General features: G+C 52.9%; 1 protein-coding gene across 7 annotated transcripts in view; it reads right to left on the bottom strand.

Annotated features, from left to right (window-relative positions):
• Nucleotides 1-13,269, bottom strand: part of ZNF609 (zinc finger protein 609) — a 90,793-nt gene continuing 77,524 nt past the window's right edge. For 5 of the 7 annotated variants that reach the window (XM_044450566.1, XM_044450569.1, XM_044450567.1 and 2 more), the window contains 7 exons: nt 9,940-10,027; nt 6,574-8,935; nt 4,647-5,013; nt 3,417-3,592; nt 2,575-2,785; nt 2,041-2,119; nt 1-1,520 (listed from right to left, as the gene is read on the bottom strand). In XM_044450566.1, coding sequence (XP_044306501.1) covers nt 2,046-2,119; nt 2,575-2,785; nt 3,417-3,592; nt 4,647-5,013; nt 6,574-8,935; nt 9,940-10,027 — 3,278 coding nt within the window. In that variant the 3' untranslated portion in view covers nt 1-1,520; nt 2,041-2,045. The remainder of the gene's footprint in view (nt 1,521-2,040; nt 2,120-2,574; nt 2,786-3,416; nt 3,593-4,646; nt 5,014-6,573; nt 8,936-9,939; nt 10,028-13,269) is intronic. The other 2 variants (XR_006416638.1, XM_044450568.1) reach the window with 2 other exon arrangements.

Raw genomic sequence — 13,269 nt, 5'->3', positions numbered from 1 at the left:
TTTCAAACAATTCCTTTTTACAGTATATACAAAATCTGAGAGGCAGAGAGGTGGCCTCGCACAACATGTGGATAGGAACAGAAAGACAGAGCTGGGGACTTGCAATGGTGGGACACACATACAGCACCCGCTCCTCTGGAGCCAGCGTGGCTGGGCAAGGAAGGCCGCCCATGCCCCCGTTTGCAATTCAAGCCGAGCACCCTGCAGGGAATTCCTACAGATACGGGCCGAGTTTCAGCAAGGACCACTTGGCAACGGGGTGGGGGAGAGAAATCCACACGGGCATCCAGTGGTGTGGGCAACGGCCTTCCTCTGCTCGGGGCGGGGCGAGCTCCCGGAACCCATGGGGTGTGTGGCGAGGCCCTGGAGCACCACTGGGGATGCCCTGCACGGGCAGCGCCTGCAGCTATGACCGGCTTTCACGGGTGAGCAGCCAGTTGTCAGGCCTGTTGCTCTCCCTCCTATCAACCCACGAATTCCCACATCCACACCTTATGGCCCCAGGCTCCCATCCCTCCACTCCCTGCTGAGAAGGGATGATCTTGCCGAAAACGGGAACCAAGAACTGCACACCTGAAGTTTAACCAGCCCCATCTTTGCCCTCTTGTGTTAATGAAAACAAGAATTGGTTTTTGAAGGGGCCGAGGAAGACGGGAAAGACCAGGCAGACAGCAGCTTGCCGGTGGGGTGGAGCAAGGAGACTGCTGGGCAGGGTGGAGACCCGTTCCAGTGCGAGCAGGCCAGCCTGCCAGAAGGCCCCGTTTTATGCAGAACTGAATGTACTTTTGTGCTGTTCAACGAAGCATCTGCCACTGCAACACACGAGTCCTGCCAGCAGGGAGAGAGATCAGACGAGTAGCCCATGGCCGGGGAGCAGGGGGGAGCAGCAGGCTGAGAGGCAAGTGCTACGGAGTTTGAGTCTTCGTCCTGGGTGAGGAGCACACTGCTGGTCTGTGCTCGCTGCAGGCCCTGCTGCCCCCCTCACCACCCCTCCGCGAGGCAGGAGCATCAGCTCTTCCCTGTGCTCTGTGAGGAGCCCGCCTACCTGTTTGTGCCAGGTGACCGCTTATCAGTAACAAAAAGACACTGTCTGGATGCTCTCCTTGCCTTCAGCCGGTCCTGGAGTAGCTGGTCTTGGCTGCTGCCCAGGAGCCAGAGCTGCAAATGAGGCGTGGGGCTTTGTGCCCCCTCCCCCCCGGCCCTTCCAAGCATCCCGTGAAGCCACACGGCTTGACCCCCCACCGTGAAGTCCCCACTCCAGAGCAGTTCTGGAAATTGGCCAGTCAACCCCAAGTCAGGCGAATAAATATTTCTGCAAGTCCCAGCTCCACAACTCACACACACGGGGCTCAGCTTGTGTTCAGTAGGGGAGGGGGCAGAGTCTGCCTCACATTATGGCAGGACCATCGAGCGGAACAATCAACACCATTCAACTGATGTCTAATGCAATTTCCAGCGCTTCCTCATGTGAGCCAGTCACATGGCTTGGTATCGCCCAGGTTATCGGATCACATCATGTCCTGTGGGAAAAGCGGAAGGAGAGAGACTCAGCACCGGCAGTTTCTGCTTCAGCCACAGGGAGGTGCTGCAGCAACAGGAAACGCTCACTAGACCCAGCGGTATTTCCTCTCCAACTGGCAGGGGCTTGGGAGGTTCTGGAAGGCAGCTGTGTCAGGCAGAGGAGAGGTGCCATGCCACAGACGGCATCACCCAAAGAGCAATTTGTGCAGCCTCCCGATGCTCAGCAAAGGGCTACAAACCACAGGAAGGGAATATGACTGCTGCCTGCTGGGGGGAGCGAAGAGGGCAGGACGGACTCAGGTGGCAAGAGAAGCCATTCATGGAACTTCATGTGTGTGGAGCCCCTTGCTCTGCCCCATGGGGCTTGGCTTGATGCCACCGATACTGCCAATGCACCGGGCCGAAAATCACGCGCCAGCGGGCCGAATACCGAGAAACACCCGGCAGCCTGGATGGACCTGCCTGGCAGCCCCGCCTCCCCCGTTCTCCCACCCGCTCCTGGTCAGGGGGCAGCCTTACCATTTTCACCTCCGGGGCGGGGGGTACAAGGAAGGAGCAGAGCCCTGCTGGCTGGCCACAATGGCTGTCGAAGAGAGACCTGCAAGCAGAATGGCAGCGCACGGTGGGTGGCGAGCACAGGGAAGCCGGCGGAGGGGCCAGCGCAGCCCTCAGCAGAGGCTTCGGCGGGGAGCCTCCTGTGCACGGGGGAGAACGCTGCAGGAGAGGCTGCAGCTCCGTGGCCGAACGCCCGTCTGCGCTCGATGCAGAGCCCCAGGCTGTCGCCGGCTTCTCCAGGAACGGCTAGGAAAGGGTGCTGCCAGAGATGCTGGAGGGCTGCTGCCAGTCCCTGCTGGCAGCACTGGACTATGTGAGGGTCTGGAGGCTGCTTCCTGTCCGGGCCAGGCGAGGCAGCGGCAGGGCACTTGGTGCCGTACTCTCCACGAAGGTGTGACTGATGGACTGAAAGACCGGCCAGCTTTGGCAGAGCCCCAGACCCTGCTGCCCCCCCACCCCCACTGCAGAAACACCACTGGACGCCCCCCCTACTCTCACCTGTTGCATATGGCAGGTTATACTGGGCTGGTAGCAAGGAGTAGCCCAGGTGGTGGTGATGGTGGTGCGTGGACATCAGGCGCTGTGAAGGAGAGGAGCGGGGCCGGTCAACGCCTCTCTCAGCGCCACTGGCTCCCCCCACACTGCTGCAGCCTGCATTGCTTCCTCCCACCCCACAGCCACTGCGCTCCTGAGGGGCCTTGTCACCTGTCTGCAAAGCAACCAGACAGACAGACATGCTGAAGTCCGGCTGGGAATCGGCAAGGAGAGCAAGCCAGAGCCGGCAGGCTGGCCGAGCGAATGCCCGGGCACCTTCCCTGTGTGCCGGGGAAAGGCTTTTGGGACCCATCTCACACTCACACGCACACGCACACGGGCTGAAGGGAACTCCAGCTACACACATGCGTTAGTGCTGGATTCCAGAGCCAGCCACAAGGCAACGTTGGCAGCCGGACAGCTCAGCCGCTTGGACTGCACTGAGCACAGACATGCATTCCATTCCTTAACTGGAATTTGGCCCCCAATGCTTTTTGCTGAACCTTCCCACTGGGGCTCGGCCGGTACCAACATTCACACCTGAGAGCCCATGATGCTGAAGCTTTTAAAGACACACTTGGTTCTCTCGGGGGCCTGAGGGGATGATTACCCACCCCAGAAGGTTTTCTTCCTTTTACAGGGTCATTCTTCACACAGTTTTAGCTCTTCTACCTTTTTAAATACAATTTTACATTGTTGTTACTGTATTCTACTGTATTGTGTTTGTGTACTGCTGTAAACTACCAAAAGAGCTTCAGCTATTGGGCAGCACAGAAATGACATTCCTCCTCCTCCGCACCACTCACCGTTGGGGACTTGCTCTTGTAGTGGCTGGCGTGCTGCTGCAGGATGTCCAGGGCCTTTGACTCGGAGCTAGATTTGCAGCCGATACTGGGACTGGCGCGGGATTTCTCACTTTCCTCACTCCCAGAGGATTTACTACCATATGGGGAGAAGGAGTAGCTGGAAGGCAGGTAGGAGCCTGTGGAGGAGATGCCAGTCTGGACTGAGCCACTTGCTCCAGCAGAAGAGCAGCCGCCAAACAGACCAACGGCCAGAACCACTCCTCGAAGAGATTCTAGCAGCGAGGAGCAGGAAGCCCTGGAGTGGAGACTCGGAGGAGGAAGGGGCTTGGAACCAGGGCCTGAAAGATCTGCTTTTTAATACTCTTAGAACCAAACAGGGCTCTGGCTGGAATTTCTAGGGCCTCCAACTACTACAGAACACCAGAAGGATCAAAATTAGCAAACAACTAATCTTGGCCCCTTTGGCATCCTTAGCGATTCCAGATGCCATTTTTAAAATGTCTTTATTTTTAATAATTTGGCTGGTGCAGGGTGAGGTGACAGTAGTCCTACAAATTACAATGTACAAATAATCTTTCAGGGGGAACACTGAAATTCTGCAGTTGTTTTAGTTTGTTTCAAATGCCAGCATATATATTCTTTTTATATTTTTAAGATGATAAACATTCCGGGTTCTCACCCGAGAGGTTACAATCCTACAGTGCTTTTCTGAGACAAAGCTGCACTGAGTACAAGGGCTGCCTTCCAAATAAACGTTAACTGAGACTGCACGGTGGGTCACAAAGCTTCCTTGCTGGTCTCATCCAGGAACGGGGAACGCCTTCCCTGGCCCCACCGCTTTGCCCTGACAACTGAGCCGGCGATTTCCTCTGGCCTTCGCATAGGTCCCCCTGCCACCCCGGCAATTCTAGCGGCTTGAAGTGCCTCTGCTAGGCTCAGATAGTAGCAGCACGAACTTTATACTACCCACCCCTGGAGTGGCAGTCCCCGAGAGCTTCTCCAGAATGGAATCCAGCCCAAGGGTCGAGAGGCTCCCCACACACTCTATTTGAAGGGGGTTCCCTTTTCTGCATCTTAACGCTGGGGTGGGCGCTGCACCGGAGTTGTTTTTCGCCAAGCGCTCCAAGGATGACTGCGAGAGCTGCTCCCCGTGGAGGCTCATCGAGGCGCCACCCCCTTCGTGACGGGAAAGGTCTCCGGCATCTCCCAGGGGCCCGTCAAGCTGCCTACCTGGGTAGTTCTGCATCATGACTGTGGGCATGCCACGGTAACTGGGGTGGCTGGGGTCGTACGACTGGCTGTACGAGTAGCCGTGCATGTAGGGGATGTAGGACTGATGCTGGCTGAGCGGGGAGGACACTGGAACATGGGTGCTGGGCCGGGCCTCCTTCCCCATTAAGCGCGACTCCTCACTGGTGGGCACTTTGCAGTCAGAGCTCGTGCTTTCCTTCCCCTCGTCCTTGGAGATGGATTCTTTGCTGCGGCTCCTTTCCTCCTTTAACTTCCTATCCCTCTCTTCTTTCCACCGCTCATCCTCTGTTTTGATGTCAGAATATTTAGCAGGGTAAACATAGGTCCACATGCGAGGCTCCGTTTCCTGCAGCAACATGGAGACATATCAGTCAGGTGTCTAGAACTTCTGCAACATGAATATTGACATTTCGAAGTCCTGGGAATCTCAGCTCTGATTTAAAAATAAGAGCCCTGTAGATGCAATTAAAGAAGAAAAAATTCCTCAAAAATGCATGGGCAACATCAGCCAAAGCCCTACACCTCAGAGAACACAAGGTAAAATTTTGGAATCCGTGTATTCTTCTTTACACTGCTGTTAACTTTTGTGATTTAGATGCCCTGATGCACTTTTTCTCCACCACTAAAATCTCTCTGCAGAAGTCAGTATCTTAAATTCTCCCAGTTCTGAAATGTAAGTTATGCCAACACTCAGGTAAAATCATACTGTTGGATGTGTTAACACTGCAAAGTGTGGTATCTCTGGCTGCATGACTGGGTCAGGGTTTTGTTTTTGTTATGGGGCTTTTGTTCTGACCTGGCGGCTTCATAGTTTGGAGGCCTTGCCATTCCCCCAGATGGAAATGCACAGCCCCCAGGCGCAGGTCCTCTTTTCCGCTACGCTCGCGCAGGAGCCATGCACCAACTTGTCCAGTGCTGGTGACAGAGCGCCCAGTTCAGTTCCTGTTGTCACCCAAGTGCTCAGGCCCCGAGTTGGGCATGAACAAGCGACAGGCGCCCCAAAGGATACAGAAACAAGGCAGGTGCAAGGGACCACAAAGGCACGTGCTACCTTGTGCAGCCCAGCACAGCTCTCTCCCTTCCCCATAGCATCTTCCACCGTGTAAGCAGCCTGTCAACTTGATGGATGCAGAGGCCGCTGCAGCTGACCCCAGCCAAGCCACATCCTGTGCGCGGCGGCTCCTGTGCTGCTTCTCCTGACCCTTCCTTACCAAACTGAACACGTGGGGCACCGGGTCAGATGTCTGTGCAAAGCCTCCTTCACTTAGTACTAGTGAACTCATGCCAGTATGCTCAGCTTGTGCCATTGCGCTGCTCACGGGCAAAGTGGGACAAAGTGACACTGGCCCTCACAATACCGACCAAACAGCAGCAATGGCTAAGTCAAAGAGGCAGGTGGTGTGCTGCTCTTTGGGAACTGCTCTGAAACTTCTGGCTCTTCCCTGCGACTGCACTGGCCGTGCCCAGAGAACCGGCGTGCTGCGCCTCTCAAAGCCCATCTGAGAGCAGGAGGATCACCCTCTCATGAAGGGCTGCCAGGCCATAACTCAGTTCACAGACTGGCAGAGGCTTGTTTGGCTACCTAAAACTCAAGGACAGATACTGATTAAAAACAAAAACCAATTAGGCCTCAAGCATAATCAACTGGGCATTTATCCAGAGGTGTACTAGTTTGCACGTGGCCTTGAGCCAATCATCTAAATTTATTAGTAGCATCCAGTTACCTGTGCAAAAGATGTGGGATCCAGCAAGTTAGGAAACTGGGCAAACACTATTAAGAATCCGTGCCCTTCCTGGTTCCTACCCTTTTCTAGATTGTCTGTTTACCTCAAGGTGGAAAGTCAGCACTGTGGCTGTCCCCTCCCCATCTCAGCTACCCAACCCCTCTCCATAAACCCCAATTTACCTGTCTGTACCAGAGTACCGGGTCCACCTCAGCCTGCCGGCCACAGTCCAAACCTGCCTTTGACTCTGCTGTCTCCTTGCCAAGGTGGGTATCGCTTAACTTTCCCTTGAGGCCTTCTGTGGTCTGGCTTTGAAGCTTTGAAGAATCCTCCAACTTGGGAATAATAACTGACTTGGCCACATCCGCACCCTGATCCTTGGCTTTGCTCAGTCCAGATTTAACCAAATCCGTCAGGCTGGGTGCTTTGGTCAGAGTCGGAGGAAGAGATGGCTTCTGTTTCCATTCCTCTTTGAGCACCACCTCTCTCTCTTTCAGCCCAAGCTCCACCTTCTTGTCCATCCCACGCTGCTGTTGCTCCAGGCTCTGCCGCTGCTTTTGCTGGTCCTCATACTGCTGCCGGTAGGTAGGATTGGTGCTGAGGAGGTGTGCATGATAACCTTGCTCACTGTAGCCATAAGGAGGCACGTAGGCATACTGGTTATAGTAAAGCGACTGCATGTACATATTGGACCTTTGTTGGATGACAGACGGCTGCTGATTAGAGGGGCCTAGCTCAGCCTTCTTCTCCTCACAAGCTTCATTCTTCACCTTCACCTCTGGGCTTGGTGGCTCCTCATCCTTCTTCAGCTTCAGGGCCTGACCATCTATGGTGGCTTGGCTGTTGGGATGAACAGGGCCAGGACTTGACTGAGCGTAGCCCGGTGAATAGTAAGCCTCAAAGCCTTGATAGTAAGGAGACTCCTTGTTTTGAGGCTGAGAGGGAAAGAGGGTTTTTTTGGCCCCTTCCTTGGCGAGCTGCTCTGGATCCTTGGTCTTTATGTTGTCCGGCTTACCTTCGCCATCCTCCCCTGCATCCGAGATATCCGAATAAGCCGGGCTGTTGGTTTTCACAGAGCCAGCTTCTGCACCGTTCTGGGTGACAACATGAAGCGGAGTCATGGTTTGTGTGGGTGCTGCACTGTCGAGTCGGCTAGCACCCCCAATGGAAGGGCTTGGGGCGTTGTCCGTGAAACTGTAGACCTTGTCTGCCTCAGCCTTGATACTGGCCAGGCGGCTCTGGTGGGGGTCCGAGGAGCCGTTCAGCAGGCTCTCCCCTTTCGCCCCAGGCTCACCGGGCTCCCCCCGGAAGGGGCTCTTGCCTTCTTCAGAGCGACACACTTTCCCAGGGGTCAAGGGGCTCTCTGCCTCCTTGGAGTCCTTCTTCTTCTTGTCCTTCTTCTTCTTGTCCTTGCCAGGAGTTAGTGTTGGGCTGACCGTGAACGGCTCTCCCATTACAGTTGGCTTGGGCTGGATGGGCTTCAGCTGGGGGCTGTTGGGCATGGCCTGGACCACCGTGGTGGTGAGGCCTGCGGAGGCGCCAGGGCTGGCGGCTGTGAATGTGGCTGTCTGGAAGGTGTAGATCTGCGGTGGGATGGCTGGGGCAATAGGTCGGGCGGCCTTGATGCTCTTTGAAGAGATCTTTTCGGGCTTGATGCTGACTGGCTTCTTAGCTTTCTCCTTCTCAGTGCTTCTCTTCTCCACTGAGTCAAAGCCGTCGTTGCTTGTCTCATCAGCAACCAAAGGGCCATCCTCAGAGCCATCATTAGACAGAGCACCAGGGTCAGGGTCACCCTCAGCACCCAGCTTCTTCTTACAAGCGGCCTTGGGGTTAAACTTGCTTGATGGGGAGGGGCTGTGGGGTTCTGTCAGCCGCACTTTGGGGGTGGCCGATCGAGCTGGGGATAGAGAGCCTTTCTGGCTACCAGAGGCACCATTGCAGCTGCCCAGGTCAGCTGGGAGGGATGGCTCCTCTCCATACTCGCTATCCCCATCAGCCTCAGGCTTGCTGTCGTCGTCAGTATGTGCGTGGGCCTGGTGGTACTTCAGCCCATTGATGTGCTTGTACTTTTTACTACAGTTGGGGTGGGGACAATCAATGAGTATCGGGGAGGGACAGTTCCTATCTAGAATGGCCGGTTCCACCTTGACTGTTGTGGTGGCCGCCGCCGCCGCCGCCACCTGAGGCGTGGCAGCTGAGCCCATGGAGTTTGTCCGGACACGCTTGCTTCCCTTTGAGTCCTCAGAACTGGAATTCACCTCCATGTCAGAGAGAGGCTTGCTCTTCCGCTTGGTCACTGATGAAGGGCTAGCCTTGACGTCTTCGGATGTACCGCTAGGTGGGAGGCGGTGCTCCGAGGAGTTCTGGCTGCCTCGCCGCCCTTTGCTATTGGCCCCTGCCCGAGTCTTGCTGCTGTTGCTGGTCCCTTTGCTATCCGAGGCTGCTGTGCTTTCGTTCATTGGCGGGTTGCTGTTGGGCCGCATGCGCTTGCCCCTCCCTCGGCCATTTCGCATCTCTAGGTCACTGGTGGGAGAATCGCAGAACCTAGAAGACAAAAAGGAAGGCTCAGGAAGTGGCAGTCATCCCGCAAGCCCTCCTTTCTGTATCACTGACTCCCTCTGGAATGTTCCTTTGAACCTATCATGGAATGGCTGAGCAAACACGAGCGTCTGCAGCAGATGCCTCCTGCACTTAACTACAAGTATACTTATATGACACTGGTTGGGTTCACCTGAAGAAGGCAAGTAGGACAAGCAGAGGCTGCAGTGGGTGCTAATCCAGGGGTGAGCAGACCGCAAGGTGCTGGATGTTCTTTTTAGCAACCTGTGAAACATCCTTAGAATCCCAAGACACTCAGCTTTGTATATTCCTGAATTCCAGAAACAGTTATAAAAAGTCCCCACTGCTATAACTGTAACACTTTAGCCGTTCAATAAGCCACCCCACTCCCTAGTCCTCTAAAGCAGATCAAAAAAAGAACACTGTTAACAGGTAAAGTCTCTTGGTGAAGGGCAAGGACAGTAAGCAAATTCAGGTTCCCTATAGAGAAGTTGCATCTGCAGCAATCAGCAGAGACTTGACAGTTGTCCACGAAGGGGGGGGGTGTGTGCTTCACCCTCAAGAATCAAGGCTTCCAGGATTAAGGCTTCTGGTCAGATCCAGAAGCAACAGTGGCCACAGGAGAATCCAGATTTAAAGCAGATCTGTCTTCCTCCAGAGGAAAGCAGCTGCCTCAGCCATTCCTCGCTAATGCAAGAGAGCGGGAGTAGGAGATGCATGGTCTAAGTGGCAAGAATGTTAGATCAAAGAAACTCAGTGCGGCTCAGAATCAAAGCACCTGTCCAAAAGCTCAGTCTTTCCCAACTTGGTGCCTACCAGATATTTTGGACTTCAGCTCCAATTAGCACCAGTCTGCATGAACAAGGGTCAGAAACGCTGGGAGTTGTAGAACAAAGCATCTGGGAGGCTGCTCTAGCAGAGCCCCATGAAGCAGGCGGCCAGTGAAGAGGGTAAAGCCCCTGGCAGCAGCATCTTTCCTTGTGTGTTACCTGGGTGGTGCCCAATCATGCTGGGTGCAGTCCAGTAGAGTCCCCACATACGTCTTATTCCTCCAGGTGACATTTACCACCAGCATGCCTGTGAAAGTAAAACAGAGAGCTGTCAACACCAATCCCTTTCGGACCAGAAAATGCATTTTTCTGCTAGCAGTGTTAATGCTGTATCAATTTAAAACAGAAAACACTTGTATCTTACGAGCACTCCGAGGCCAGCTATACTGATCCTTCTAGTTTCAAAGGTTTTAAACTCATTCGTGATATTCCTGCCTGCAGATCTGGTTACAGGCTGCTCAGGAGTTGCAAGTATTTGAGATTACCGGCTGCTGGAAAATAAGTCCAGGGTCCTTTTTAATCTAACTTATTCTAACTGAAGTAAAGCATTTTCCTATTTTAGAAGTAAAGGCGAGTGCTCTTTAACAGCCAAAGGGTTCGTCACAGAAAGATGCCTCTGGGGTCTCTACTGCTGTATGTTCTATGCAAGGCATACTAGAGGTGCTTTGTGCTTGAAGCTGTGGAGCACAAGATGACCGAATGGAACCGGTGGCCTAGAATGGCTTGATGGCCAGGCTAGATGTCCAAATGAGAGCTCTTCAATGGGAGGCTATGGATTTTAGACTATTAGCCGGTACAGGGAAAGCTTGCTTTTTCTTTGATTTGGGAAAGGGGCTATAGCATAATATTGTGTGTAGATGAAGACCCAAGATCAATACCCAGTCCCTCCAATTAAAAGAGAACTGGTAGCAGGTGACAGGACATATTGCTCCCTGTGAACCTGGAGAAACGCTGCTAGTCCATGCAGACCCTCAAGTCCAGGGAGCAGATCCAAGCCCTCCAGTGGTCCTAGAAGGCCAGGCTCCCTTTCCTGGTCTAACCTCTTTTCTCCCAACCACTGTCAGTTAGAATAGAATTAAACTGCTGGAATGAATAAGGTTCTGCACCTCTTGAGGAGACAACACTAGGCTAGACAGACAGCCGGTCTTGCGCGCTGCCAGAGCAGCTTCTTTTCCTGAGCACATGGACATAGGAACTACCTGCCTGGCACCCACATGTACGTCCTATTGCCAGCTTTCCCTAAGAACTGGAGTTGGTTTCATTGGTATGGCAGAAGATTAAATTACAACTAAAAAGGGTCTCCTGTGATCAACAAGCCACTTATGTTCTAAGTCTGAACACAAAGTACACATACATCCAAGGCCTCCAGCTTTCAATAAAACAGCTGTGCACACCCATTCTAGCCCTCGTGATCGTCAAGACATTTAAAAGGCATAAACCCTGGTAGGCACAAGTGGGAGCCCCTCCGTGAAAAGCCTCCTTGTACCTCACTGCCAACGCCACTCTTATGCCTGCCACTGTGTCCTGCCTTGCACCCTGCCATAAAATTCTGGTCCCACAGAACCTCAGCTACCAAGAGGCAGTGTGCAGTGTGACGGGGGGTTGCAGGGAACCGGTGGCCTGGGCAATCCGGGTCTTCGTCCCCACTGAGCCGTGAAGCTCCCAGAGCATCTCTGGGCCAGCAACCCGCTCTCAGCAAAGTCGTCGTTCGGATAAAACAGAGCTACGGAAGCTGCCTTAGGTTCCTTGGAAGAGGGAAAAGGGTGGGATAGGAATGTTCAGTAATATGAAGAAGAGGCCTGGAATAAGATATGCAAGCTGAGTCACTTTATATAAAATAAATACATTTCTTAAGTTTACAGAAAGGATCAATTAGAACCTAAACTTCCTTGTTGCAGCTTATGAAGAGAATGGCTTACATGCTTCTCCATCAGAAAACAATTATGCTAAAGAATGTGATGCTATTAGCAGAGTGAACACAAGTGAGCGTTTCCTCTCCATGATGGCTATTACTGCATCAGTAATTCACATATTCCAGTCCAGGCCTACTAAAAGGGCGCTTTTATCTGGGCGAGATAAACTCGGCAAATAACCATCAGGCAAACATGCAGCTAAGTGCCGCGATATATCTGGGCGTGGGGGCGGGGAGGGAGAGCTGCTTAAAACGGGAAAAATGTTCAAGCAACCCAGTACAGCAGGGCCTGAGGCACACACATCAGTCATGGCCCTTATTTCCCAGCAACTGTGGACCAAGAAGGATACCGTAACTGCAGCCAGCACTTCTCCGGACCTGATCTGAACTACACTATCCTGTTTCTTGAACCCAGAAAAGAAACTGCCTACATTGTGAAACTTGAAGTAAGCACTGTTTAAAAAGACACACCAGAAAAGAGGCATCAAATCAATGCTAAAAGGTCCCTGCCCAGTATCTAAGGTGAGAACAGGAATAGCTAAGCCTCCCATAAACAGAAGAGCAGTGCTTAAGAAGTAACACAAAATTTTGCTCAAGCTAGTCAAGTTAAGCTCCAAATACAGTCAAGTAAATATTTCAAGTTTTCCTTCTCTAAACACGCAGTGGTATGAAATAGGGCATACTTTGTGCGCCTTCAAAATGTTGGAAACTGTGCTTCTCTCTCCCTGCCCCACCATGTCTTGGCTGCTTGCTGTGAGAGGCATGTGCACCCTAGGAACAGCATGGCATCATCACACCTCCATGTTTCCTGCTTAGAACAGCGAGAAACTTGTGGTCCTCCAGAGGTTCTGGAAATCCAAATTCCAACAGCCTTCCCAGCATGGCCAATGATCAGGGATAATGGGAGTTAAAGTCTCGCAACATCGGAAGGGCTGCAAAATCCCAAGTCCAAGCCTGGAAGCATGTAACCAGTCCAAATAGATTCCATCGCTCCGACGCCTCAGTTTCTGTTCACAACCTGAAAAAAAACCCTGCAAGTTGCTAGAATCATTATTTTGCAGGGCTGGACTGGCAGGACAATGGAAATTTAAAAAATGAGCACAATTTGTAGTTATACAGAAAGCCCCCTGGTCCCATGTACTGCTCAATTCTATCAAATATACTGGGTGAGTGACCCTTTCATCCAGAGTGAGTGGCCTTTAGACTGACCCAGTGAAAAAGGAAGGATTCTCTTTGGCCCCCCTGCAGGCAGGGCTGGTGCACAAAATCCCTCCTCAGTGAAGCCGAGTGATTTAGAGGCATCATCTGGGCACAAGGCAATTGCAGGAATCATTGCCTAGAGCTCCGCCAAAGCAGTGTGGACTTGGCAAGCATCATGAGAAAGAAAATAGTACTATGTTCCCTGCCATAGGCAGGACGCCAAAGGATCTGAAAACACAGATTTCATACAGCACAGAACCCCTGGACTGGAGACAGGAGGTGTTAAAGTTCATATCCCAGAACAGCAGGCAAATAAGGAGCTCTCATTTCAGAACTGGAAACAAATTAGGTGGCGGAACAGATTCCTCCCACCCCCA

Source organism: Varanus komodoensis, unplaced genomic scaffold (genome assembly GCF_004798865.1).
Source record: "Varanus komodoensis strain SLA01 unplaced genomic scaffold, ASM479886v1 scaffold67, whole genome shotgun sequence".
In the NCBI taxonomy this organism is placed as follows: Eukaryota; Metazoa; Chordata; class Lepidosauria; order Squamata; family Varanidae; genus Varanus; species Varanus komodoensis.
The sequence above is the reverse complement of the archived record's forward strand: the minus strand, read 5'-3'. Positions and strand labels throughout refer to the sequence as shown.